The sequence below is a fragment of the Tinamus guttatus genome, unplaced genomic scaffold, assembly GCF_059628265.1.
Source record: "Tinamus guttatus ecotype Peru unplaced genomic scaffold, ASM5962826v1 Tinamus_guttatus_pri_ptg000048l, whole genome shotgun sequence".
NCBI lineage: Eukaryota > Metazoa > Chordata > Aves > Tinamiformes > Tinamidae > Tinamus > Tinamus guttatus.
In genome coordinates this window covers 6,396,853-6,422,099 of record NW_028288582.1, presented here as the reverse complement: position 1 = coordinate 6,422,099, position 25,247 = coordinate 6,396,853, and the positions used below count along the sequence as shown (strand labels likewise).

At 42.0% G+C, this 25,247-nt stretch overlaps 1 protein-coding gene across 2 annotated transcripts in view; it reads left to right on the top strand.

Moving 5' to 3' along the window:
- The window catches only part of KIF26A (kinesin family member 26A), a 93,730-nt gene that overhangs the window by 39,124 nt on the left and 29,359 nt on the right, over nucleotides 1-25,247 (top strand). For both annotated transcript variants that reach the window (XM_088539615.1, XM_088539614.1), the window contains exon 4: nucleotides 11,801-11,967. In XM_088539615.1, the coding sequence (XP_088395741.1) occupies nucleotides 11,801-11,967 (167 nt within the window). The remainder of the gene's footprint in view (nucleotides 1-11,800; nucleotides 11,968-25,247) is intronic.

Here is a 25,247-nt window from a genome sequence, read left to right as displayed (position 1 = left end):
AATTAATTTTTAGAATCTTTCTTGATCGCTTTTTTTGTGACCTTTTGTTAGTACAGTGTGGGAAATACACTTGGGGATCCCATAACGAAACACATTCGACAGGGTGCTGTGACTGTTGCTGTTGTCCATGAGTCAACTGGGTGGCTTTGACCACTGGGGCGTTTCTACAACTCCATATATAAAACTGTGTCTTTGCAGGAGACAGTAGCAAACCTGGCGCTACCAGTGGGGCTGGGACTCCATACGGGTTTTCCTGTTATCCCATTAGCTCTAGTTGTGCTGCTGCTACTGCTCTTACAGAAGGAGCACGTAAAGGAAGGGGATGTCATGAAAAAAATCTTCCAAACTGGTGTTGGTTATTCTTATGAACAAGTCCAAGCAGCAGCAGGAAAACTTTTGATCCAAGTTGTTAAATCCTACTGCCCATTAACCAATTTATAGCCACCTAAAGGACCCTTCCTGAGGCTGTTGCCTTGCCCAGCACTGTGCAGCTTTAGCAATCTGAGAGGAGGGGGCCACGTGGGGAGCGACGGGGATGCCACCTCCTTGCGTTCAGGTCCATGAGTGACACCCAGCCCCAACTTAGCAGATGAAGTTAGTCTGCAATTAAGCAAGGTTAGACCTGCCACCTCAAATGTGCATATGAAAACATAGCCCTATGTTTTGTTCAGTTGCTAAAAATGCCTTTTTTTTTTTTAACATTACCCCCAGTGTAAGATCCTGACAGTCAAGATAACCTCATCTTTCCTCATCTTTTTTTTTTTTTTTTTTTTTTTTTTTAAAGTACAGCCCAGTGAGCCAGGATAAAACAGTTAGGATTGGCATAAGAGGCATTGTAAGCAAGACGAAAATGAGCATTTTCTTGGATGGGGGTGTGGATTTTATCTCTTAATGTTGTATGTTTGACACTTGTGCTACTGGGTCAGTTTTACCATTATGGAACAGGATAAGGAGTATTCTCAGGATTCAGACCTTCGTGCAGCTCGAATTACCACCTGAAAACACAGCTCTTTTGATCCTTCACTCCTCCAGGCTAAGCTGTAATTATTCTAGCTCTCACAGGGAGGCAAGTCCAAACTAGTCTTTGTTGACAACCGAAGTCAACAAGCAATAATGAAGAATGTTGGCCCAGACTTCACCTGTACTCATCAAGGGTAGATTTAAGACAAGCAGACTTTAGAGGTTATTTGCAAACGATAATCTGTAGAAGTGAGCTTTGTTGTGTCTCATCTTATCTCAAGGCCTGTTGCTGAGGCTAATTGCCTTCAAAACTTCCAGATACGCTTAGTGTAACTTCCTGAGCAATGCCCTGAAAATACCATGGGAGTGCAAACTTTTCCATACAAAGTAGCAGGGGGAGATAGGTCCATGGGTCTTTCTCTTATCCACCAACTATGTTGTAAGATATACCTTAACATAGAAAAATCTCCCTCCCCCGCCACCTTTTTTTTTTTGCATTCTGTCCTTTTTTTTTGATGGTCTTATCCATTCACCCAAGAAACTTCAATTTCTTTTACTTCCCACTAGTCCATTTATGCTATTCTTATGCTCCATTCTGAACTCTCCAGTAAACTAACTATTAATCAACACACCTCTTTTTTTTTTTTTTTTTTTTCCTTTTGGAAATGGTCATAGTTTTTGTCTGGACCTCAGAAGAGTTGTTAGACATTTGAGAAAAGGTCTTTTTTTTTCTTTTTGTCTAATTCAGAAAAACTTTCATGACTTTCATCACGCTTACTTTGCAACAGCAACCTTGGGTATTGCTGGTGGACTCCAGCAGAATGATGTCTTGTGATTTCAGAAGTCAGTGCAACAGGAAACCAGACAGATGTGCTCACTTGGTCATATGTAGGTTGGTGGAGGAAAAGTCTTTCACAACAGTCTTGTCTATGCAAATGGGAAGAATTGATCTATGTGGCTGCGCTTGCAATGAAAATTGCCTAGTTGCCCTGCTTGGTTAAAATGGGATTGAACATCGTCCATTTTTTTGAAAAACACTTTAAATTTAACATTTGTTACATAGGTTGAGTACTAGAATTGTGACATGTCCAGAGAGGGGGGCTCTGGGCAGTCAGAAGAGCAGACTGGGCACAGTGTGCCCATTGCTGGGACACCTCCAGCTGTCTGGTGGCATGAACGGCTGTGCATGTGGCAAATATTGATGTTCTGTGTTATTGACACTAGAATCGCCACTGAGTGTAGCCTTTGAAAAGATGTTTTAAAGCTATCGATAGAAAATATGTCTATATTTCAGTTTCAGCACTTGAGTGAGAATTTATGATGTATAGATGGAGTTCATAGATGTTTCAAGTGCTTCATATGTGTGTGTGTAATGGAAATGGATTGCCACTTTACTGAACATAGTATCAAATCCATCTGTTAATTGAAAAAGATTTTTCACATTATTGCTAATGATGTGACACAGTTTTGTTAGAGATGGTGCATAAAATACTGCTAGTTGAAAAGGCATTAATGTATGCATTTAAATTCATTTTTTTTCATTTATATGCACTATTGATTTTATTTCATTGTTGGGAAGGTAATGGATTTATAATTAGAATACAGTCACCATAATCAATGATGAGATTATTAGAGTTATAAATAGAACTTTAAGACTACGATGAGGTAATTTCCCAGTATAAGAAAGGATCAATAGTTAGAGGTTTGCTTTGAATCTTAAAGTAGAACTTGTAAGATTCAAGTGTAAAACATTTTTAAGGAAGTGAGTCTGTATAAATTGTAGAAATTGATGTTGTGATTAGGCATTTTCCAAACTTGCCAATTAAGCTACTTCCACAGTATTTAAATTTATTCTAAGTTTGGTCCTTTCCAGGGCTTTTCCAGCTTTTTAGTTACTAAAGGTGCATGGAGTTAATACCCCTGACTTTGTATAGCTGGCAGAGCCCCCAAACTGGGTGAGTTTGTTCTTTTCTGATCCTGATCTTTGAAAGAAGCGTTCGACGGTGCCATTGAGCAGGAGGCCACCAATGGGATTATTTTATTTATTTATTTATTGGTGCTGTTGGGCAATGGGTCTACCATCCAGAACCTCCCCCTTCCACTTCTCAAACTCACAGTGATGAGTGTGAGAGAGAAGAAAGAAAGTGGAAGGTTGAAGAAGGGGAGTGGAGATCCATGTAATGACTGACTTGTGAAGTGTCCAGGGTAGCTCTGTGCAGAGCAGCTATGTGCGAAACCCCTTCACACTCTTACCAGCTTCTCCTGGTGACTTTGAAGTACTTGCAAGGGCCTACAGAGATAGCTCAACTTCCTACTACTATATTAAGCTAGAACTCCAGCATAGAGATTGGGTGGGAATAATAAGAACGTAAGAAAACTCAGAGCCCCAGCCTATTTAGTCTCTCTCTGTAAAGCAGTTGCTCCATCCCCTTGATCATTTACTTGCTTGTCTCTGTTTTTTTCCTTCTCCACTACCTCCATTTTGAGACGCTGGGTTAGAACTGCACTGGTACTCAATATGTGGACACCCTTCTTGTTTTCAGTCCCTGCCTCATGGTGCCCAAGGCTTGTTTTGGTGGTATTGACTGCTGCTGCCTGTTGAGCTGATGATTTCAGAGAACTGTCATTGACTCCTAGATCCTTCCTGGATTGCAGCAGCGTTTAGGTGTGGTTTAGATTATTTTTCCCTAAATATATGATCCTTATCTATGTTGAACCCTGAGTGGACATTTTTTTGGCTGCTCAAGTTTGAGAAGTTCTTCCGGAATTTCTCATCATTGGTGTGGCATTTGACTACCTTAAAGAGCTTTGGCACATCTGCAAACTTGGACTTTTTTGCTCTAGTCACAGTGAATCATGACTGCTACGCGACTTTAGGGTGGGGAGTAAACAGCAAGTCAGCAGTGAACATGAGCAGGGAAAAGGAGTAGCACAACTCAGCTCCTTCCCAGGCTTGATGCTTTTCAGCAGTTATCATATGGTCTGACCTGTCACAGATTTAGCACAGCCCCTTGAGTTCACCTATCACTGAGTCTCGTGCTGTAGATTTGGGTGTATTGAAGACTCAGTTCACACTTCATATCTTTAGGGCTTACACCTTTTAAAGCAAAATACTAGTCAAGGGATACCTTGCACTCGGTAGCAGACAGGGATATTGGTCCCAAAGGGTGTTATCTTTAGAGTAGCTGTACTTAATATATAGAAAGTCTGAGCATGATTGAAATAGAAATTAGGTATGACAATCTCCATCTGCCTTTGCCTTTTATTTGCTGGTAATACATTACAATTATTACAATATAATAATTATAGTAAAGTTAGAATAGCAAGGACCGTAATCCTTGGGAATGTGATTAGCCCACTTGGCAGAATGGAGAAAGCAAGGCACAGTGAGATTTTAACTGAGTTGCCTAAAATTCTAGAGAAATCTCATGGCCATCAGGAAGGCAACACAAACTCTTCTTGTTCAAAGTTCTGCTCGTGTCCACTGTTTGTCTTTTGTTCGGAGACACATCTGGCCTTTTGAAACTGTCCTAATAGAAAGCATTTGTCTCTTTGTAGCAAAACAAATCCTAAGCTGGTGGAAATTTGCATTATTATGAGCTTGCTAATGAATTCCTTTGCCAGCTCCTATCAGTGCTTGACAAAAAGCAGGGATTCAGCTGTATATTTGCCATTTGAATAAACAGTTCATTTTTAATTTTGACCACAATGGTAAATTGAAACACCCTAAGCAGTACACAGCTATATTTTTTGGCTCTGGCTTCAAAAGCTGTAACTGTTGTAATACGTGTCAGCAGGGAGGGTTTAGAGCAGCATTTTCTGATGCTTGCCCGGAGGCACTAGAAGAAACAGTTCCTCTACTCTGGTTGTTTTAAATCCACAGCACATAAAATGTCAAGATATGAGAGTGCTTGCGTGCGGCAAGAACTACCTTTTTGCGAGTCCTTTTTCATGTTTCCCTGGCTTTCCAGCTGGTGGGCTTACATGTGCAGCCGGGAGGGAGAAATTTGTGTGATTAGGTAGCTGGGAAGGAGAAAAGGTGGAGGTGAAAGAGCTCTTGCTGCCATCTCAGGTGGCTGGAGTTGTCTGTGTTGATGCAGAAGCTCTGGATGGCGAAACCCATTGAATCAGAGAGGACAAGGTCATTGTAAATGTGTGAAATGGCAGCAAAGGGGCAGCAGGTTCATCGCTGCCCCACGGCATCTTTGCACTAGCCAGAGCCCTGGTTTCCCAGTGCAGGAATCTTGGCAGCCTAGAGGAGGGGATGGGCATGTCATGTCAGGGATGAAGGTTGCCTGACCAAGACCTGCCCACAACCTTCTTGAATCTTCTGGGGACTGAGGAGCAGAAAGAAGGGAGGTCTGAGAGCAATTTTAGAATAAGGCCCAATGTGTGCGTGCTGCACGTGCTCTCGTGATTTTTGGCAATGAGGATCCAAACCCTTAACCTATGGTAGGAACCCTCATATTAATTCAAAAAGCAAGGGCCCTGAAATTGCTTGTGAATCTCCTATGTGGCAGGAGATTCTGCCTTCCCACAGCTTTCTCCATCTGCCCCATTTTCAGAGGTCAGCAGTAAGCCAGGCACTAGTAGCTCTTGCAGCTGAAACCCCGTTTTGGGGGAAAAGGATGGAGCCGTTGACTTGCATCGAACCCGCGATGCACACAAATGTCTGAAACTACAGGTTTATATGCAGATTACTGGACATGGCATTCTTGTTACCACATTACAGTTATAAAGTGACTACAGTAGTGTATTGTAGTTATAAAATGTCCCAATATTTTATCATGAGCCCCAGTAGAAACGTCGTTAACTGGTAGTAAAAGGTTTATCCAGAACATGTTTCTGTTCAGCCTGGCTTATACTGCTCTGTTAGCTTTACATAATGCTGTTCTGTCTGAGAAGGGGACATTTAACATAGAAGAGGTATATGCAGGATGTCATCCCCACTTGGGAAAAGGAGAGTGGTTAATGTGAGCATCAGCGAGGTAGAGATTTACATCATGTTTGTTCCAGTTAGGAATGGGGCATAGAGTCTTAACATGAATCATTTAGGTAGAAAATTATTTATTGTTATATATTGTTATATAATAACATATAATATGCAAACTATAGCTTTAATATACTGTATAATTGTTGCATCAAGCAATTTTTATTGTTTAATTAACTGTGATATTCTAGTTTGAAAGTGAACAATGGTAAGTTAGAGCAAATCCTCATAATTTTGTATCTCTTCCTGCTAGTCAAAATGGTACTAAAAAAAAAAAAAAAAAAAAAAGCCCTAGTACAGAGGCTTGGTCTTGCTACAACTTAATGTGCAATTCTCCAATGAAACTCTGCTAAATGCTTTTGTTAGGGGACAATGTATAGGAAACAAACCATATTGCATTCTGACTAATTATGCAGATGTGTGTTAGACATATGGCTGTAACTTCATGGATGTTAATCAAAACAAGAATAAAGTCTGATGCTTTTGAAATTTTCTCCATCCCCTCTTCTCTGAAGATGTTTTTTATGCTTATGTTTAGCCATCATATCAGACTATTTTGCAACTCTTGCAACTTTCTTTTCCTTTTTTTTGTTTTCGTTTTTTCACCATTTTAGTGGTGTTCATGGATTGATTTATTTCTCTCTGTAAATTTTTTATATTCCTTTTTTTTTTTTTTTTTTTTTTTTTTTTTTTTTTTTTGCTTGCTTGCTTGTCAGCAAGCTTCATTTTTGCATGAATTAAGGGCACTAGCTTGGCTTTTTTGGCTCCCTGCGCAAAGGTCAATGTCCAGAGAGTAGAAAAATTCAGGAAAGTAGAAACATTATGGCTCAATTTTTGGCTTTGGACATCCAACTTGTTAAGAGCTTGTTCGGGTTGTAATTGCCCCTTAGGAGGGGAACGGCCTGACAGAGCATTGTGTACCTGGAGATTTAATCTATGGCAAATTTATTGGCAGTGTAATTTGGGACAAGCCCGACTTGTCCAAACCTGCGCAGATGTTTCCTGCTGCTTGGTCATGGAGGGGAGCCTGCACGGTGGGATTTGGAGATGGGACAGGGACTGTCAAGCTCCCAGCGTTTTTGTTTCGCACCTCCTGGCACCTGTATGCAGGGATGCAGTGCCCCGTCGACTTCTCCTGGGACAGCAGGGATGAGACCTTATAAAGTAGTTCTGGAAATCCACCCCTTGAGAATTAACCGGTTTCCAGAGGGTTAATGACTTCTCTCCCTCCCACCCTCCCCATTTTTCTTAGAAAATTAAGAACCATTAATCTCCGCATGCAGAGGCCTATGACATTTAAAATATTCAATGCAGTCAGTAACACTTTATAATGGCAAGGTCGTGATTTCTGCATTTGATCATGAGTGATTTATGAAAATGTAGTAAACAGTGAAGCACAGTTCCCTTTCAGCAGCATTCTGGTGGCTGCTCCCTGTGCAGACTTGCGAGCTTTTCTTAATTTTTATTTTTCAAAACATAAAAAAGGCCCTGCAAAGCTGCTCCCATTCCTCTGGAGAGTTATGTTTTCCATGCATAATCCCCAGGAGAACGTGGTGTGGACTGAGATGAGGGAAGTGCGTGAGGCAATTCCTGCATTAAACCTTAAAACAAAGTCCCTTTTGTCTTATTCTTACCCTTCAGGAGCCATAAGTGAAGCTGACACTGCTGTGTGGCAAAGTGGAGCGTCCAGGAGGGTCCCACTGTGTGTGCTTAGTTTTCCTACCTCAGGGCAAATGACTTGGACCTGACAAACTTCCTCATACCTGAACTGGCTTTTCTTGAACCAGCAGCAGTTCTGGTCTGCGACTGCAAAGGCGGATAGAGCCGTCCGTCTTGATGCTTTTGTTTCATCCCTGTTTCTCTGTTATTCATGGTTTCTCTGTGTCCCCAGAATTGTCTCTGCTTTTCCGTTCTCTCGGGGTGCTGCAGGTTCTGCTTCTAGGCTGATGGTGCTGGTGCCTCATCGTAGGCACTTGTAGATGCCAGAAATCCCATTTTCCTGCAGTGCTGTAAGAGCTTAGGAGCTTAGGAGTCAAGGGGTGCCCCTGGACGTCTCCCTGGGCAGGGCAGGTGGCTGTGTGCCTGCTAGGCCCCAGCTGTACACCGGTGAAGCCACCTGTGGAGACACGGACCTGGGACTGACAAGCGACACTAAGAGAATGGGCAAAAAGGGAACATGGTGGCACTTCACCATGTAGTCATCTGCTGAGTCACTTCAGGAAAGCTGATGTGAGCTTCTAAATTACTGAGCCACGCTGATGTATTGCCTTGCCTAGGGATGCAGGCAGGAGTTCCGACCCTGCCCTCCTGATCAGCGGAGAAGGGCAGGTGTCTCAGAGCTGAAGATGGTTGTACCAGAAAAGGATTGCACTTTGGATGGTGCAAGCAGTCCCTGAAATGAATCCTCGACTTGGAAGAACTTTTTCAGCTCTCTTTCCAGCTAGTCAGTATGTAGCAAAATTGAGGCTACCTCTGTGTTTAAGAATGGTAATTGAGGAATTGAAGGATAATGTAAAAGAGAGGGATTGTCTGTACCTGTGCTGTCTCATTTATTAGTCTCATATGCTGTGTTTTTTTTTCCCTTTCTAAGTGCAAGGACACTTGCACTTTTTACCCAAGGACAAGTGCCTTCTCTTTGGATTCCATTCATCATCTGTTGGTGTGTATCTTGCACAGAGCTGAGAGTAAAACTTCTGAATTCATCCAGGAATTGCAGTTTGAGTTTTCAAAGGGATTATTGATTCTAGGAATGGCAGTTTATGGACATCCACCTTGAGATAGCTTGGGTAGAAAACTGATGTTTGGAAGGTATTAAGCCTCTAGCATCTGAAAGATCATGTTTGGCTTGGGTATTTCCAGTTTAGCTACCTGATATTATGTCCAAAACTACTAGTATCTTTTAGAAATGCAGGCCTTTATGTTCCTATGGGAATAGAAAGTGGAGTAAAAAACATGTGTGTTGTCCATTGCTCATTCTTTTACTAAACGGGAATAGCTATTAAGGGAGTACAGCTGCCAAAAGATGAGCAGAATGGTTACAAAGAAAAAAAACGGTCCATGTGACAGATTACAGTGAGTTCTTACAAATCTGTTACGCTATGCTGTAAAACTCCGTGTAGGATCATGTTAACTCTACAGAATTCACCTTTACCTTTAGATTATGAGGTTTTTATGGTGGAGTATGATTGCTTAGAAACCCTCTTCTCTTTTTTGTTCAACATTTCACTTCAATATATGGTTTTCTTTGTTTCAAAATCCTGACAGAGTCCTGCTGAAAGTGAATGGAAAAATATGTCTTGAGAATTTAGTTTCATCGTGGGATTTTTAATATGAGGCAACGGGGACTTGACCCGAGGGGCTATGATCATTATCTTGGCAGGATGTATGAGAGTACTCAAATGTTAGCCCGACTGGGGCTGCCTGTAGAACTCCCCTGTCTTACAGCCACTATGTCACTGGCCACTGTGCGCGGTCGCCCCTTTGGGGGCCGTCTTGTGAGCTGCAGTTCCTGCCCCGGAGGGTTTCTGTTGGCTTCTCTCCGAGAACCAGTCTGGCTCAGCTTTATTTAGTCACTCTGCTAGGTTTGACTCTGGTTCCGTCGCTTGGGTTTCTCAATGAGGTGAAGCACAGCCCTGAGTGCTGATAACCACACCGGGCAGCGTGGCGTTGCAGCTGATCCTGCAGCTTAGGCCAAAGATCGTAAATCCGCCTTTTCCTCATGGGTGTTTGATCATTTCCGTGACATTGTGTCACACAGTCTTCTGGCAGTTATTCTCTTTTATGCGTCTGCTGTAGATTTCTTGATCTGTCCATTGCTTAAGGACGTTGCTTAACACTATCATTAGTGTTGTGATGTTTGGATCCATCACATTTGGATGCTTCTGAGTCTGTGTTATTTTTCCGTACCGTACACTTTCCCTGGCTGGAATAGGTCAGACCGTATGTTTCCTGCTTCAGTTTGTTAGTGCTCAAGTAATCACTTTATCTACCATTTTCTTAATTATTCCATCACCTAGTTTTAAGCACTTAACCACATAAGCACATCAGATCTTTTTCCAGATGTCCCAGTCCATGGCTATTTGTGTCATTGCTCGTGGGTTGCAGCTGGAGTAGACAAGCTCACCTGTTTTCTAAGTCTGTGTTGCTGGAGCACCAATTTTTGTACTAGTCTTGACCTCTAGTGTTGCTGGCCTTTACACTTTTGTCCACATAGTGCAAGAAATTTAGTCTCCTGAAACTTCAGTATTACAAAGAAGAGGTTCTCTGTGGGTGGTTTGTCAAAGTTTCTAGTTAGACTTCCAGGGAGGGTAGCCTTCACTAGGGTTAAGTTAGTCTTTAAGAATATTCCCCTATGTCATGGCCTCAAATCTCTTAGGTGAGGTTCTGCAAAAGTGGTTTTTTTTTTTTTTTGGTCTTTTTTTTTTTTTTGTGTGTGTGTGTAAAAGTCTAGAGGAGAGCATTAGTCAGCCACTTCATAACACTGACAGTAATATTAATATTTAAAGAGCAGACCCCTGGAGACCTGAGCATACTTTCTTCTTGGCTTCCCTGGGACCTGGAAACTCAGCACACAGAACCTGTGGGAATGAGTCCAAGGAGACTCCAGACAGCTTATCATATTTCAGTCAAACATTGCATGGTTGGCAGGATTTTATTTTACTTAATTCCTAATAAACAAGTTGCCTCAGTTCTTGGGAGAATAACTGTGTTTAGGTTTTCAGTCTATGAGAAAGTTGAGGGTGTGTTTGTAACTGGGATGGCCCTAATACTATGTCTGCCTATCTGTAGTTGTAAAATGTTACCTATGGCAGCACAAACGTTAAAACTTGGTGGAATCCCAGGAAGCATTTAATTGCATTTGTGCTTCATTACAAGGCTGTCTCCTTTTCTGGAATTTATTTTAGCTAATTAGTTGGAAATGTCAGAGTAGTATTTCAGATGCCAGAAACATCATATATTATTACAAATGGAACAATTAACTCTTTTGACAAATATTTATTGTGGTGTCTTCTTTAATTAAGTTTTCAGTGCTCTTCAACATAGAGCAGGTTCTTCCCTAAAAGGAGACCTTTCCAGCGCTGTCAGTGAATATTTGACTGATGTGGCTTACTTGAACTTGGCACTGAAAGAGTTAATGGCCTAACCGTGAATATAGTGACCTGACACAATTTCACAATGCAGATATCTGATACTTTGGCAAAAATCCCAAAGCAATTGTCCCCTCCAAACTCTGCCTCGGATACCACAGATGGAAAAGATGCATCTCCAGTCACTCCTGTTTTTCCACTGGAACTGTTTGCAGGAGACAAAAATGCCATGTGCTTGAGCTACTGAGACAGATAATGGTAAAAAGCAGGCCTGTATATACGTTTTTAAAAATCAATTTTTTTTTTATTTGGTTCTTGGGGTTATTCATGTGGAAACATGTTACAAATGCAACTGTTTGGTTAGTTCCTCTTAAACAGATAGGTCTCGTAGATGATGCGCCGCTGAGAAATAATTCCTGACAGTTATAACTGAAGCAGATAAACAGTTCTGCCAGCCACTAAATAACACAGTAAAACCAAAGGGTTCTGCTTACTGTTTTCTATTCCTTCATGTCTGTCAAACTATCTAACGGTGCTCATCAGAAAGGGCCTCTGCGCCATCCCACGTACCTGCTGCGCTTGTGGTTTTTGCCTTCCCAACTACTGGGCCAACCGTGTCGTGCTTGTCCCATGGGATAACCCCTGTGTTGTAGCTGGACTTTGTATTTGCCCTTGCAGAGACATTTGTTGGAAGCGCTGCTCTACGGGATTGTAGTTGTTCAGCAAGTGTATCCACCTATACATACGTTTTCTTTTTCTTTAGGCAGAACCAGCACCAGAAAGTGGATGGGACGGTCTGAACGCGCAAGTCACCTCAGGGCAGAACAACTCGGATGCAGCCGGGACAGGCGGCTCTCCGGCCTCGCAGAGTTTGGTCGCTCCTGCCGCGGTCTCCGCAGGTACCTCAGCTGCGGCTTCGTTCTTCATAAGGTAGTTTTCACCTTCCTGCTTTCTGCAGTCGCTGGTGGGTGTGAAGTGGTTGTGAAATGCCCTGGAGGCTTTGCCTTGGGTCAGGTGTGTCGCATGTGCTGGCAGTGGATGGTGGAGTTGGTCCCTCTGCCTTGGCTCTGGATTTCCACCTCCCCTGGGGAGATGAGCTGTGTTGGTGACGTGCATTTTTTCCTCTGAAGACCTCATCTGGCCTTGATTGACCATAAAGCAGCAGCATGTGTGGTGGTGTCCCCCCGATCCTTCAGGGGTATTTCTTAGGGAGTATATAAACCTACCATTCAGGAGCTGGGACGAAAATAACAAGGTATTTCCACTCAGATCAGGACCGTACCAGCTGAGCGAGAACAGACATCCTTCTAGCTGTCTGTCCACGTGCAGTTGGCACATGTATGTTCTCAGAAGAAATCCCTCCAAAGAAACACTAAATACACCTTAATTTGTTAGTGATTGACTTGACTGCAGCTAGTGTTTCTCTTTTACCAGTGCAGTTATAGCATGAGTATGTGAAATGTTTGTTTGCATTTTCTGTCCTTTCTCCTCTGCAATCAGAGGATTATTTTGCTGTTCCACCTGCTCTAACTTGAGGAAGACACTTAATACACAAAGCAAACCCTTGCCCTGTGAACAGATACTGCCTAGGAAAACTTTCCTGCTAAGCAACATCAAAAAGATGCATGCATGCTTAGACACTTGTTTCCTTCCTATTTATTCAAAATGGGGGGGGTCAAAGATGATCATCTGTCACTGCTGTATGATCTGTTTGAGAGGAATAAAAAGTTTTTACTTATTTTTTTTATCCAGTAGCATGGCTTATATGGGCAAATAGAAGTGTGTGTGTGCTTGTTTGTTTGTTTGTTTTTCTGTAGGTGGTAATAACAGTTAAAACAGTATAAAGCAGTCATTTCTAATGGATTTAGAACTTTTTTTTCATTCTTGGGTCTTATAATGAAAATGATCTGTTAGTTTTGTTTGTGAAATGTTTGTTATAATTAGCAATGTTGATTAAATGCAATACACTGTCAAGCAGATGGTATTTAAAACAACAAAATACAGGGCTTTGTACTTGCTTTCCAAACTCCCTTTTTTATTTCGTAACGGAACATGTTTGGAGACAATATTGAAAAACGTATGTCTGGGAATGGCATTAAAATAAAATTTATGCACTGAGACTGCTTCTTATCATGTAATTATGTAGAAATACTATTGTTTCCTTTTCCTTGATCTTTTCAAATTGTTTGCAACATTAAAAGAATGGCTTTTAGTAGAAGTTAACTTGTAATCTGGCCTTAGATGGAGCTCAACTCCCAAGTCCTGTTTTCAGAAGATCAGAGTGCAATGAGTCTGTGACGTTATATGACTATGTAGCTCAGGCTGGCTTTTCACATGAAGCAATAACTGCCCCAAGTGTAGTTTGTATTTTATGTGTGAGCTAAGTCCCGTAGGTTATTGTCAGCAATGGGAAATGTTTACCTGTGGGGGAGGATACATTTGATTTTAAGTCAGATATCTGAGATTGGTGGAAGTATAGGGAAAGACAGAGTGGGAAGCTCAGTTAGACATCTTTTTTTTTTTTTTTTTATACGTATATGGTTAAAGATAAATGAATCCACTCCAAAGAATCTAGACTGGATAGCAGCACATCTTGTATTATTGTATTTTAGGTTGTGTGTACGAATACCTTATTCTGATTTAGCTTAATCTACTTTGAATTTATTTCAGTGTATGTTTTATGCAAATGTAAAGACTATGGCTTTCCCTGGAGAATCCCTAAATCAACAACAACAAAAAACAGAAATGAGAGAAAGAAATCAGTGTTTAATAATCTGCAATAAAATGCAAAACCTTTTCCTCACAGTTATGCTTCGACCACTGTCACGAAACTCTGTTCTAGTTTTTCTGGCAGATCCAGATTGTCGTTGGTTTGATTCAAAGATCCTTGAAGTGAACAGCAAGGCTGCAGATGACATCATTGGACTTTGGATCAGGCCCTAATTGCCTCTCATGAATCTGTCCTTGCCCTGAGTGAATTGGAGTTTTATAGCTTTAGCAGCTATGTGCCAGCTAAAACATTTTACAACCCATTAGTAGATTGCTTATTCCTACCCGTATTTCCTCTGTTCAAAATTGATTCTCTTTTTTCTTTTTCTTTTTTTTTAACTAAATAACAACAGTTTTATTTTTCTTTGCAGACAGCACTTTGATTTTTTTTTTGTGTGTGTGCTTGTTGTTGGGGAGGGAGACTGAAGCAAGAAATGACAGTTGATAACTGTTAAAAGAAAATCATGTGGATTAGTTCTGTAGCGCTTTCATGATGCTTTATTATGTTGCTGCTTCATGTGTTGTCCACATTCATCTCAATATTCCAGAGCCTAAGAATCCCATGTTCCCTAAAAGAAAGCATTCAAAAAACAAGTTCAGTTATGAGTGTGATTAAACATACAGACTGAAATGCAGAGAATTTTGCTTCTTGTTGCCTGCTGGAGTAAGTACAACTAGGATATTGATAGTTATGCACGTGTGTGTGCACATGCACACATACACAGATGTGTATATACTTTCTAAATCATTCTCCGCTTTTTGATCGACTCTTCTGAATTCCTGAATACCTCTTTTTTTTTTTTTCATAAGTTCTTTTAGAGAGGGGCTGTAGTTGGGAGTTAAGCTTGGGAAAAGTCTATTTTGTCATAGAAGTGATGCAGCCAGGCAAGAGAGGCATGTATATTAACTTTTAGTGCATTGATGTAGAGAGTTGGTAACTGTGGAAGTTAGAGGCTTAGTGGGGTCCTTGTGGATATTGCACCTTTGGTTTATTTAGTGGCAGCAGTTGGAGACAAGGAATTTTTCACACGAATAAATGCTTCCAGGTGTCTTGTTCTGGGGGGAAACAGCTTTAAGGGTGTTTACACAGGTCCTACCACTTAGCTTTGGGGCTGCTGTGTTATTTCCTGGCAGCAAATAAACATTGTTGTTTCGCATTAAAACTAGAGTCTTTGTTCAGCGAAATGGCCCCCTTTGACTTGTGTGCTGTCTTGTGCCTGTGAAGGGAGGAGGTCTATGGGTTTTCTGCTTCAGCTGTGTGTTTTTTCTGTTACTCTAATTTGTTCCTCACTAAGAATCATAGCTTTATGTCAGGCTCAGAAGGCAGTGCAGAAAGGATCGTGTCCTCACCTGGAAAATAATAACTAAGAGCTGCAGCAAAATGTTTGTCTGGTGGTAAGATGCACCCATGGTTAAAGTGGAGATCCTTAAGATGGTATTTGCAATGAATGCATTGATTTTGTTAAGAATATATGCAGCCCAAATCTGCATATTCATCCAAAGCGCTTTCTCATTTGAATATCTTATTTAATTCCTTCAAGCTTAATTGCATTCTGCTTTTCTTCTTTTTTTTAAAAAAAAAAGAAAAATAATATTTTATTCATTACCTAGAAATGCACAGAGTCTGGAGTGGAAGTGCTGACTATTCAAAATCAAAGCCAAATATTATAAACTGGTAGAAGATTAGGAAATTAAATCAGTTTTAAGCTTTTATTCCCTCTCACTCTGATCTGTCATAGAAGGAAGAAAGCTTTCATTAACGTACGACTGTGCCACACAAGCAAATTGCCAGACATTGCTCAGTGGCCATGCTACCTAAGATCTACAGGATTTAGCAGAAAATGCATCTTACTGGTAGGTCACTGATAGAATGTGAAAGCCAGAGCAAAAAGTGCAGCATGTGAGCGTTAATGTCTGTGAAGAGACTCCCAAATTGCCCTTCTGATGCAGGAGCAGCTTAGTCTCATGTTTTTCAGATTAACTTGATGCTGGCCATTGGTGTGGACCGAGCCATACCTGGGGGTACAACTCCAAACTCTCTGCCTGTTTCCAGGGGCTTTATATATGCATTCTTAACAAACTTTAGATTAATAATCATAGAATCATAGAATCATAATGGTTGGGAAAGACCTTCAAGATCATCAAGTCCAGCTGTAAACCCATCACCACCATGCCTGCTAAACCATGTCCCTAAATGAAAATAACTGGGAATATAGTAGTCATAGGGCCATACTGTGGGCTGCATCCTCTTATGCATGAGGAAAAAAAAAAAAAAAGGCTGGTATAAAGCTGTAAAAGCTGAAAAGCAAAGGGCTTAGGCTTTTTGTTACCTGATCATCCGTGGAAAAGAGGAAATGCTGCTTCTAAGAGTAAAGAGGGAGAAAGGCAGAGAGGAAGAGGAGGAACTCGGGAATGGGAATGCCTTTGGGAAGTGGATATTTGTCCATTTGCCAAAAGGGGAAACACCACTCCCTTGAGAGGCCCCTAAAAACTGAAGCTCTCATCATCAGTCTGTGCTTTCCCCCTCTTGGTGCCTTGTGACAGCAGTGGCAGCATCCGTGCTGCTGGCTGGGGCATCAGCACCAGCGCGCGTCCAGCCTTGACTGGGATCTGAGCCGTGTCAGGGACGTGCGGGAAGTCATAGCTGCTCCAACAGAGTTATGTGTCAAACAAACTCCCTCATTTAATTTTTTAATCTCTTTCAGACCAATTTGTCGCAGGGTGGCATTAGCTGCCCTAGGACAACAGCCTCCACAGGCTGGGCAGAGAGGTGTCGTTGCAGCCACTTCCCTTGCATCCAGCTGCTGTGGTGGGAGCAGTTGCTCTTTGAAACATAGCACTTAAGGGAAAGATTTTTAGGTGTCTGAATTATTTGCAGTAGTGTGCTGGTGGCCTTTGCTACTTTACTACTGTTTAAGTTAATAAATCTGAGGAATCACAATGGTGAATCGGAGCTATTATATCTCCACTCTCTTCATATTCCAGAGTGTTTAGGAAAGCTCTGTCAATTTAGACATGGCATAAAATGTTACACGTGATACACTTTCTGTGAGCAGCTTTTCTTAACAAGACATAATGCACAATCTCTGAGTAATGTAATTGAACATCTTAAAGTTAAAATGAGCATAGTGGTCTTTTTCTAGATTCAGGATATTCCATCATATTTTAATGCCTGTGAGTTGTGGATTAAAGAATCTAATTATTCACTAATGAGCAGTAATGGTACATATAAACTAAGGGTCACTATCCTATTACAGGCACCTGATGGTTCACTGATAAGCATTTGGCCATTAGATTGACCATAAAATATAGTCAATAATTGAGGTTACTCATAGAGCAGACACCTTATCAGCTTTAGGCATGGTGGGACAGCTTGTCAGTACTCTGTGTACTGATTGTGCTGTGACTGAGCATATGATTAGGGTATTGAAGCAGTCTGTATCTAATGAAACTGCAGGAAAGGCATAGCAATATTAGCACAACCACTAAATGACTAATGTGTTTTTGTTCCAAGCCTCAGACACTTCAATTAGTTCCAATAAACTGTGATCTAGTGTAGCGGTAGGCAGAGGATTCAGATGTTTTGTGCACGAGCTTTCATTACACTCGTCCGAATTTGTAGCGTTTTGGGGACAGATGAAATCCGCGTGGCTTTGCATGAAAAAATGATGGAAATAATAAAGGCTGTCATTACCATTTTAGCTTCATTTTTTCGGTTTTTGTTTTTTGCATCTTTTAGACTCAGGATTCTTTCTGAAACAATAGCCTGATGCCTCATTTAAAAGATAAAACTGACAGGAGCAAATTAGATATCTACATGTTCTGCTTTAAGATCCATTCATGCGGTTCATATAGGCTTGTACGAATAGATCTAAACTTAAAATGTATTCTTTGGCATTTTTGTACCATGTGGAACATTAGTCAAATAGTCTAGTTCTTGAAGGCTGCTGTAGAGATATTGATTTTACTGTGCTTTAAACTGTTGCTGAGAAAATAACCTCAGAACCTGTTTTATAATGTGTGTGTGTGTTTTTTTCTCATGAGGATGCCTTAACTTCCATAAATTATTTAATATAGTGAAGGATGCAAAATGCCTTTTGTCTTTCTGAACTGCTGTTCAGGCGTCTGTGATGCGACCTTGGAAAGTAACCATAGAAACATGTTAAAAGCATCAACCAAAAATCTGTAGTTCGCTTTGACAGTGATGCAAATTCTGTGAAAGAAGATTATGATGTATTAGAAACACTTGAGGCAGAAATTAATGCTAACCTGTTAAACCTGATTATCCCATGACTATCAGTACTTTTAGAATTTAATGCAGGGGGAAAAAAAAAGCATACATTTTCTTAAGTTGCCATGTTCAAGATGTTTTTAGCTAAATCGCTTCAGTCTGTCATTCTTTTCTGTTAAAAGCAAGAATTATATTTCCACTAAGTTCATAATGTATTTCACCAGTTCTCTGCATTTAATAGCTATAAACTTTTACCCTCTACCCTGCTGGGATTCACTGGTATCCTGGCTTTGTGCAGAGCTGGCCTAATTTAAATCTCTTTGACAGATAAAATAGGTAACTGGGTTATGAGTAAGTAGTTCACCAGAAGGTGAAGAAAATTTGTGACTCATTGGATCCTGAGTTAGACCTTTTTGTTTTGACTTGTGGTAGTGAGGCTATTTTGTGAGGCTGAAACAGAAAAGCTTGGTTCAGTTAAGGGTAGCTGTAGTAAATTCTTGTTGAATGGCAAACAAGTCAAGGGAAGAAGCCGAGTCAGTTGTTAGGGTTTCTTCTTTAGGCATAGTTCCCACACCCAGGAAATCACAGGTGGAGGTGATGCTGTGAAGCATCCAGCTGGGTGCTTCATTAGCCCCTTCTGCATCTCCTCTGAACCTAACGGGCTGGAGCAGCTTCGTGGCTGCTCGAGGGTGCCGCTCTGTGAGGCTGGAGAGGCCGGCACCCCCCCAGCCCCCATCTCCCCTCCGCATGGAGCGGAGGGAGCACCGGAGCCGTCGGCGCTTTGCACGGAGAGGCGCGGATGGAGGCGGAGCGGGGGCACCGCTGGCCTTGCCTTGTCCTGCAGGTGCCAGGCTGGGCTGCTGGAATGCGGCTGCTGACTGTCCCCACGGGAATAGCAGGACAGGGGCTTAGCGCAGCGCTATGCGGGGACAGCGGCCCGGCGGGGTGCGGAGCCTAGTGCAGTATCTGGTATCATCTTAGGGCAGCTTAAGCTTTCCTAGTTGCTGTGGCAGCATAATATTGCCTATAATTAAGGACAAACAAAGCAGTGTATGCTCGAGATATATCCCATTTCGTGTTAGCCCATAAGGAGGATAAATTAGAAGATAAGCCTGAATTTAGTAGGCTTTGTTCTTGGAGACAGACATGACTCTCAGGACAGCGGATTTAAGAGCAGAACATCATTACTGATATCATTGCTAGTTCTGCATCGTACGTTTACACAGTGCTTTATCAGCATATGGTGAGTGAGGTTCCCTGCTATGAACAGCTCGTCTGTGAAGGCTCTCAGACTGACGGGACAAACCAGAACAGACGCAGAGCTGTAGATCAGCAAAGGGAGGAGGTAGAGAAGTAGGAATAATTGAGAGGGAAGGCATAGTTTTGGACATCAGCCCTGGGAATTTGAGTTTGTGAAATCATGAAAAAAGGCCTAGGGGTTAATAGGTTTGAGATCAGGAAATGGCTAAGTAGGTCGAGGAGCACTGAATGATCAGCCTTGCTGGAGAGCAGACGGTGAGGATTTGAGAGACCGAGAAAATGAGGGTGGTGGTAACCAGATGAAGCAGCAGCACTGGTTGTCTTGGGGCTGTTGACTTGGAAAATGAAGTTACCCAGTGTGATGGTTAGGGATCGAGGTAAGAGCCAAGAAGAGACTGTGCAAGGCATTGGTGTTGGGGAGACAGGGAGCAGAGATTTCTGTAGGAAGTCTTACCTGGAAGGCACAGGCCCCAGGAGGAGTATAGGAGCAAGATGAGCAAAAGGGTGATGCTGGAGATGGCAAAATGAAGCCAGGAGGGAGCCTGGTGCCAGTCAAGAAATAGAGATACAGCAGGAAATCTGAAAAATAGTCAGTGAAAGATTGAGGAGGGAGGCAGATATAGTGATGTAGGGGATCTCATGGCTGTCATGATTGAGACTTCATCTTTGGGGGTAGAAAGGGGAGGTTATCTAGATCTTCTGTTTCATAGCAAAAGGAGAGTCAAGGCACCTCAAAACATTTGCAGCATTTTGGTCTAACCATTTGCTTTAAGGATCCTTATCCTGTAAGCCCAGCCCTGGGTAGGTTGACTCCCCTCAGCACCTGCGTGCTGACTAGCCGGATACTGGAGCTCGTGGAGCAGCGGGAGCAGCCCCAGGGAGAGGCAGTGACTCTTTCAGTGCCGCTGCTCTTGCAGACCCTGTGCCTTGGCGACAGCTTTATATCCTGAGACATTCCTCATGTCCAGGAGGAAGAGCAAAGCAGAGTCACTTGTAACTGTGGACACACTGCTTCTGTGAAAAAGGAGTTCCTAAGCTGTTGGAACTGCTCAAGTTTGAATTTGCACGTGTCTGTGGGGGGCAATGCGGTGGTCAGCAGAAGAGTTTTTGAACTAGAGGGAAGTCCACAGCCTTGAGGATATTAGTTCTCATTTTACCCTCTCTACTTCTCTGCTTCCCTCAACTTATTATTGTGCCCCTTACTTTAGGCATTTTTCATATTAAGTTTTCTGTATTTTCTCATCCGTTTGGAGCTCTTCTTATTCTGCATTCCTGAATATGTGGCATTTTTCTGGTGTCTCTCCCATCTTTGGCTTTTCCCTGTCTTTTGGCCTCTCCCAACTCCCTGAGGGGCCTCTCCCAACTCCTGTCCCCACTGCAGCCCTCCCAGGCTGGCTGCTTTTTCGGTTCTTGATGGACTCCTGACCAACAGTGCTGGTTCTGACCTCTCTATTTAGGGTCCCTGGGCAGCGGCAGCTGCAGCTGGTGACGCTGCAGGAGGAATGAAGCATTCCCTAGGTAAAATGATAACGGCGACTCTCTTACAGGGTTGTAATTTGACAGTTCGCACCTGTTTCCCGTAACTTCATTGCTGAATTTTTGACTCATCCAATAACATATTCAACTATTTTAATGCTTTGTTAGGACAGACAGACTTAGCAGTCAAAGTCAGAAAGTGAGACTTAAGTGATCGTTAATTGAGTCGTTCGTTCTCGCTTCTGACTTGCAGTCACTTAACACTTAGTGTCCTGATCTGAATCTGCAGGTTGCAGAACAGATGGACCTTTAAGTGACACTGGCCATACTCTGAGCTGGCCCATTCTGCTTGCTTGTATAATGACAAAATGCAACATCTCATGTTATCATTTGTAACAAAAAAATGAAATGTCAACCCAGAGTAATACATCAGCATTATAATTTCAGTGCTTGACCAGCTGCAGGATTGCTCTAAATATACTTCTAAATTTTATTTGATATAGTGAATTTTGGCTAAAACTTCCCTCATCTTTCCTGTCCGAGGTTGGAAAATATTTCTTTGGGCAGCATGTTTCAGGCAGCTTAGCCCGCACCTCACTCAGTATCAGGTAATGCTTCAGTGTACACTGTAGCAGATGCTTTTGGGGCTGCTTTATGCTTTGCTGAATTTTTTGTGTTGCTCAGTGGTGGATCTCACTTATTAAGAAATACTGCCCTATGGAGTTTTTACTGGAATGAAATGACTCAATGGAAGTTAATCAGCATAAAATGAATCTAATTTTAGTGTTATTAGTGAAGCTAGTTGCAGTCCATGGCAGGCTTTGGAATATCCTTTGGTCAAGTGTCTTGAGCAGGTCTTCAGAAGGTGCTCGTTTCTGCTGAAATCCGAACTTAGCATTTTGGGGTCAAAAACATGAAAAATCATCTGTCGAAGCAGGCATGGCTTTGGAGAGGGATGTCTGCGAGCTGCTTGCATTTCACCTTGCGGGGGAGCTGAGCCTTCTCTTCCCTCCCAGAGCCTTTTGAACAGGGTCCACGTCTGAGAGCTGCATCCTTCCCAGGCTGTCCCTGGTGATGGCAGAACGTGCATTTTCCTGCTGAGCACCATTTTAAAGGGTGCTGCAGTTTCAGCCTATTACACCTCTGGGAAGAATTGTTATGGAGCTGATGTCACTTAAATAAATCATAGGAACATCAGGCTTTAAGAAACCTGTGTGTTCCACCTCTGTTTAAAAATACTTCATTACGTGGGCATACGACTTCTGTACTGACGCGATTTCCATTGCAACATTTAATGCTGTCAGTGCCCGTTTAACTCAGCAACACTAGCAATAAGTGAATGTCGCCCCTGCAAAGTGATTTGCTTGGCAGTATAGGTGTCAAGCCTTGGATTAAGCATCTGAACTGAAGCCCGGTTGGAGCAGGGATGGGCCCTCTGCAGGTTTATTAGATATATGATAAAATGTGGTACTGAGCCATGGAGTTGTGTTGGGAAAGGTAGGTCTGTAGGATGTTGTGCTGGGGCAAAGGAAGGTAACTGGAAAACAGAATGAAGCCTAGAGGTTAACAGTAAAGTAGATCCTAACTTGTATTCAGACCACTAAGCACATGAAAATCCAGGGTTTCCCCCTAGTTCAGTCTCCCTCTGTCCTGCCTGATATTTGCCTGAACCCCATCCACCAGGTGAACCCTGTATTTGCCATGTCCTGATTTTTTATCTCTCTCTTTCCCCCTCTCAAATGTGCCTGTTTCTTCCCTGGAGCAGCCTGCATGAGCAGAATGCTTTGCTTTTCAGAGCAGATTGTTTTTGATAAATAGCATGGAGTGTAATATTCCTAATAACAAAAATAATGTATTGCCTGATAAGTCATTTTAATACTGGCTTGTTTCTGTATCTTGGGAGCCGGTATTGCAGGGCAAAATGTTAAGTGATCTATTTAAGTAATTACTTTAATAATAAATGGCTAGTTAGCACCATTGTTTCTGTTTCATTACTTTGTAATTTTAAAAAATGTCTTTATTACTTTTTCCTGATAGAATACAAATGAGACTAAAATTTTATTTCCCTCAGCCTCCCTGTTTCACGAGTCTGTGTCTTGCTGGAAAATAAGCCCAACTTTTTAGCCTAAGGAGTGTGCTTAGATTGATGAGGTTCTGCCTGCTTTAGCTCAGTTAGTTCGTGAAAGAGAGTGAGAAAATATTGCTGGCATTCAGGTAGCTCTGATTTCAGTACGCAGCTATCTGTGCTGTGTGCAGCCCGGGAACTGACATATTTCTATATTAGGTGTTGACAGTCTTGCTTACATAAAGATTAACCTCCGCAGGTTTTCAGCAGTTTGTCATAGTGCAGGTGTAAACAGCGAGCGTGGAAGTGCAGCGATATGTTCATCCGCTCTAGTTTAGTTTAACATCATTAGTGAGCAGAGCTGCAAGTGGTATGTGCCGGGCTGCGGTGACTAGCTGATATTCTGGGATATAAATAAATAAGGCAGCTCCTGAGACTCGGTCCTGGCTGCTGAAGCAGACTTCTTTGAGCAGAAAAGTGTCTTGACTCTGCAAGCTGAGTAGAATATGGAGCTGATATCACTCCTGACAGTTTTGTAGCAGTGACTTCACAGGCTGCTGGATCTGGGAGAGCAGGAAAAACAACAGGAGTGCAGCAGGCAGTAGTCCTGAAGAGCCGCCCTCTGGGGTTTCTTAAACACGGGGAAAAGTAAAGGAGAACTGTGAAAACTCTCTCTTAGATTCCTGTCTGCAAATCCTATGGAGGATTTGGTTGGTTGTTTCTATTTAAATCCTAATGTGTAATCAAGAGACAGGATCAGCTGTTGGACGGGATATCATGAGAAAATTCTTCTGTTTTTTAGGGGTGCTCTGTGGGTTTATTTTAACTTGTCGTCTTCCAGAGGTCTTTCTGAATCTGTCCCAAAGTGGTTCTGCTTGATCTTTCAAGCTGATCCCTGAATTCAGGTGACTCAACTGTTGTTCCTCCATGTATTAAGCCTTAATTCTGTACGTTCTCAACATGTGATGATCTCTCTTTTATTGTATTTTCAGAACCATATGTATAAACAGACTCACAGATTTAGGGACTGATTCTATAACTGCTCTGGTCAACAAGAAATTTGATACTGACACAACTGATAACTGAAATAATTGTGGTTGATCTTACATATGAAACTTGAAGAAAGATGTGGACCAGGAGAGCAGAGGAGTAGAGCACGGGCAGGGCAACAAAGATGATGGAATTCTGGGAAACCTGACCTGGGAGGAAAGGTTGGAAGGATTGGGATTATTTGGTCTGGAAAAGAGAAGACTGAGGGGGAGACATGGTAACGTGTCTTGTTATGTAGATAAAAGCTGCTGCAAGCAGAAGAGAGTAAACTCATCTACATGCTGCTTGGGGGATGAGGGAAAATGACGAACATAAATTGCAGCAAGACAGGCTTATACAAGGCGTTAGGTGTGAATTTTCTAACGCTAGGAATTGTAAAAAGCTGGAATTGATTACCTAGGGAGGCTGTGGAGCTGTTCTTAGTGGAGGTTTCTAAGAACAAGTTGGACAAATATGTTTTGGGAATATTTTAGATAAAGTTCATCCTACCATGGGGAATGGGGAAAGTGTAGATAACCCTTTCAATCCCATCTTCTCTGATCAGCTGTGAGCAGATGATGTTTCTAATATGTCAATATTGCTTCTTTTCTGCCTTGCTGATTTTAATAAAAGATAGTAAGAGAAAATTAAGAGGTCACTTGATGCGAGAGCTGAAATTCAAGCCTGAAATGCAAGATTATGCTATGTGTGATAGGAAAAGCATGAACTTAATCTCATATTAGAGATACTTTCTCTTGTAATTTTAACTTGGTAATATCTCCACAATATTAAATGTGGTTTGACATTTTGGAATGTTTCAGAATAACTTTTTCTATTGAACTGTACTACCATCAGCCATTAACAAAAAAAGCCATTGTATGAAGCTGTGCATTGTGATCCAGATTAACTAATAATTTATCAAGGAAGGTGAACCACTGAAATAAGGAAATTTAATTGTTTGTTCTTCCTGGCAGTGATTCTTGACAGCTTGCTGAGTCAGCTAAGGAACCAAAGGATCTGTTCTGTTCTTGTATAATAATACCAAAGAGAGGAAAGCCTTAACAACTTCTAGAAGCTCTATGTGCAACACAAGAGCCTAGTAAGCTTGTCCTAGCAGGGAAACACCATAGTCTCCAAATATAACATATACTTCATATGTGACGACTTGTTCAGTCTTGGCCAAGATTACTGTTACTCTGAATACCTGAATGCCTCAGTGGTGTCGGGAGGACAACCACGTTAATAGAGTCAGGGTATGAGAGCTGAGGTAGGGCGACTATCCTAAGTTAAGACTGTTGAGGTTTAGTTCCCTCAAGCCAAGGGATTGGGCTGGAGCAGTCCAGAAGACTGCTGAGCAGGGTTGGATGGGCCTGTCCTTTC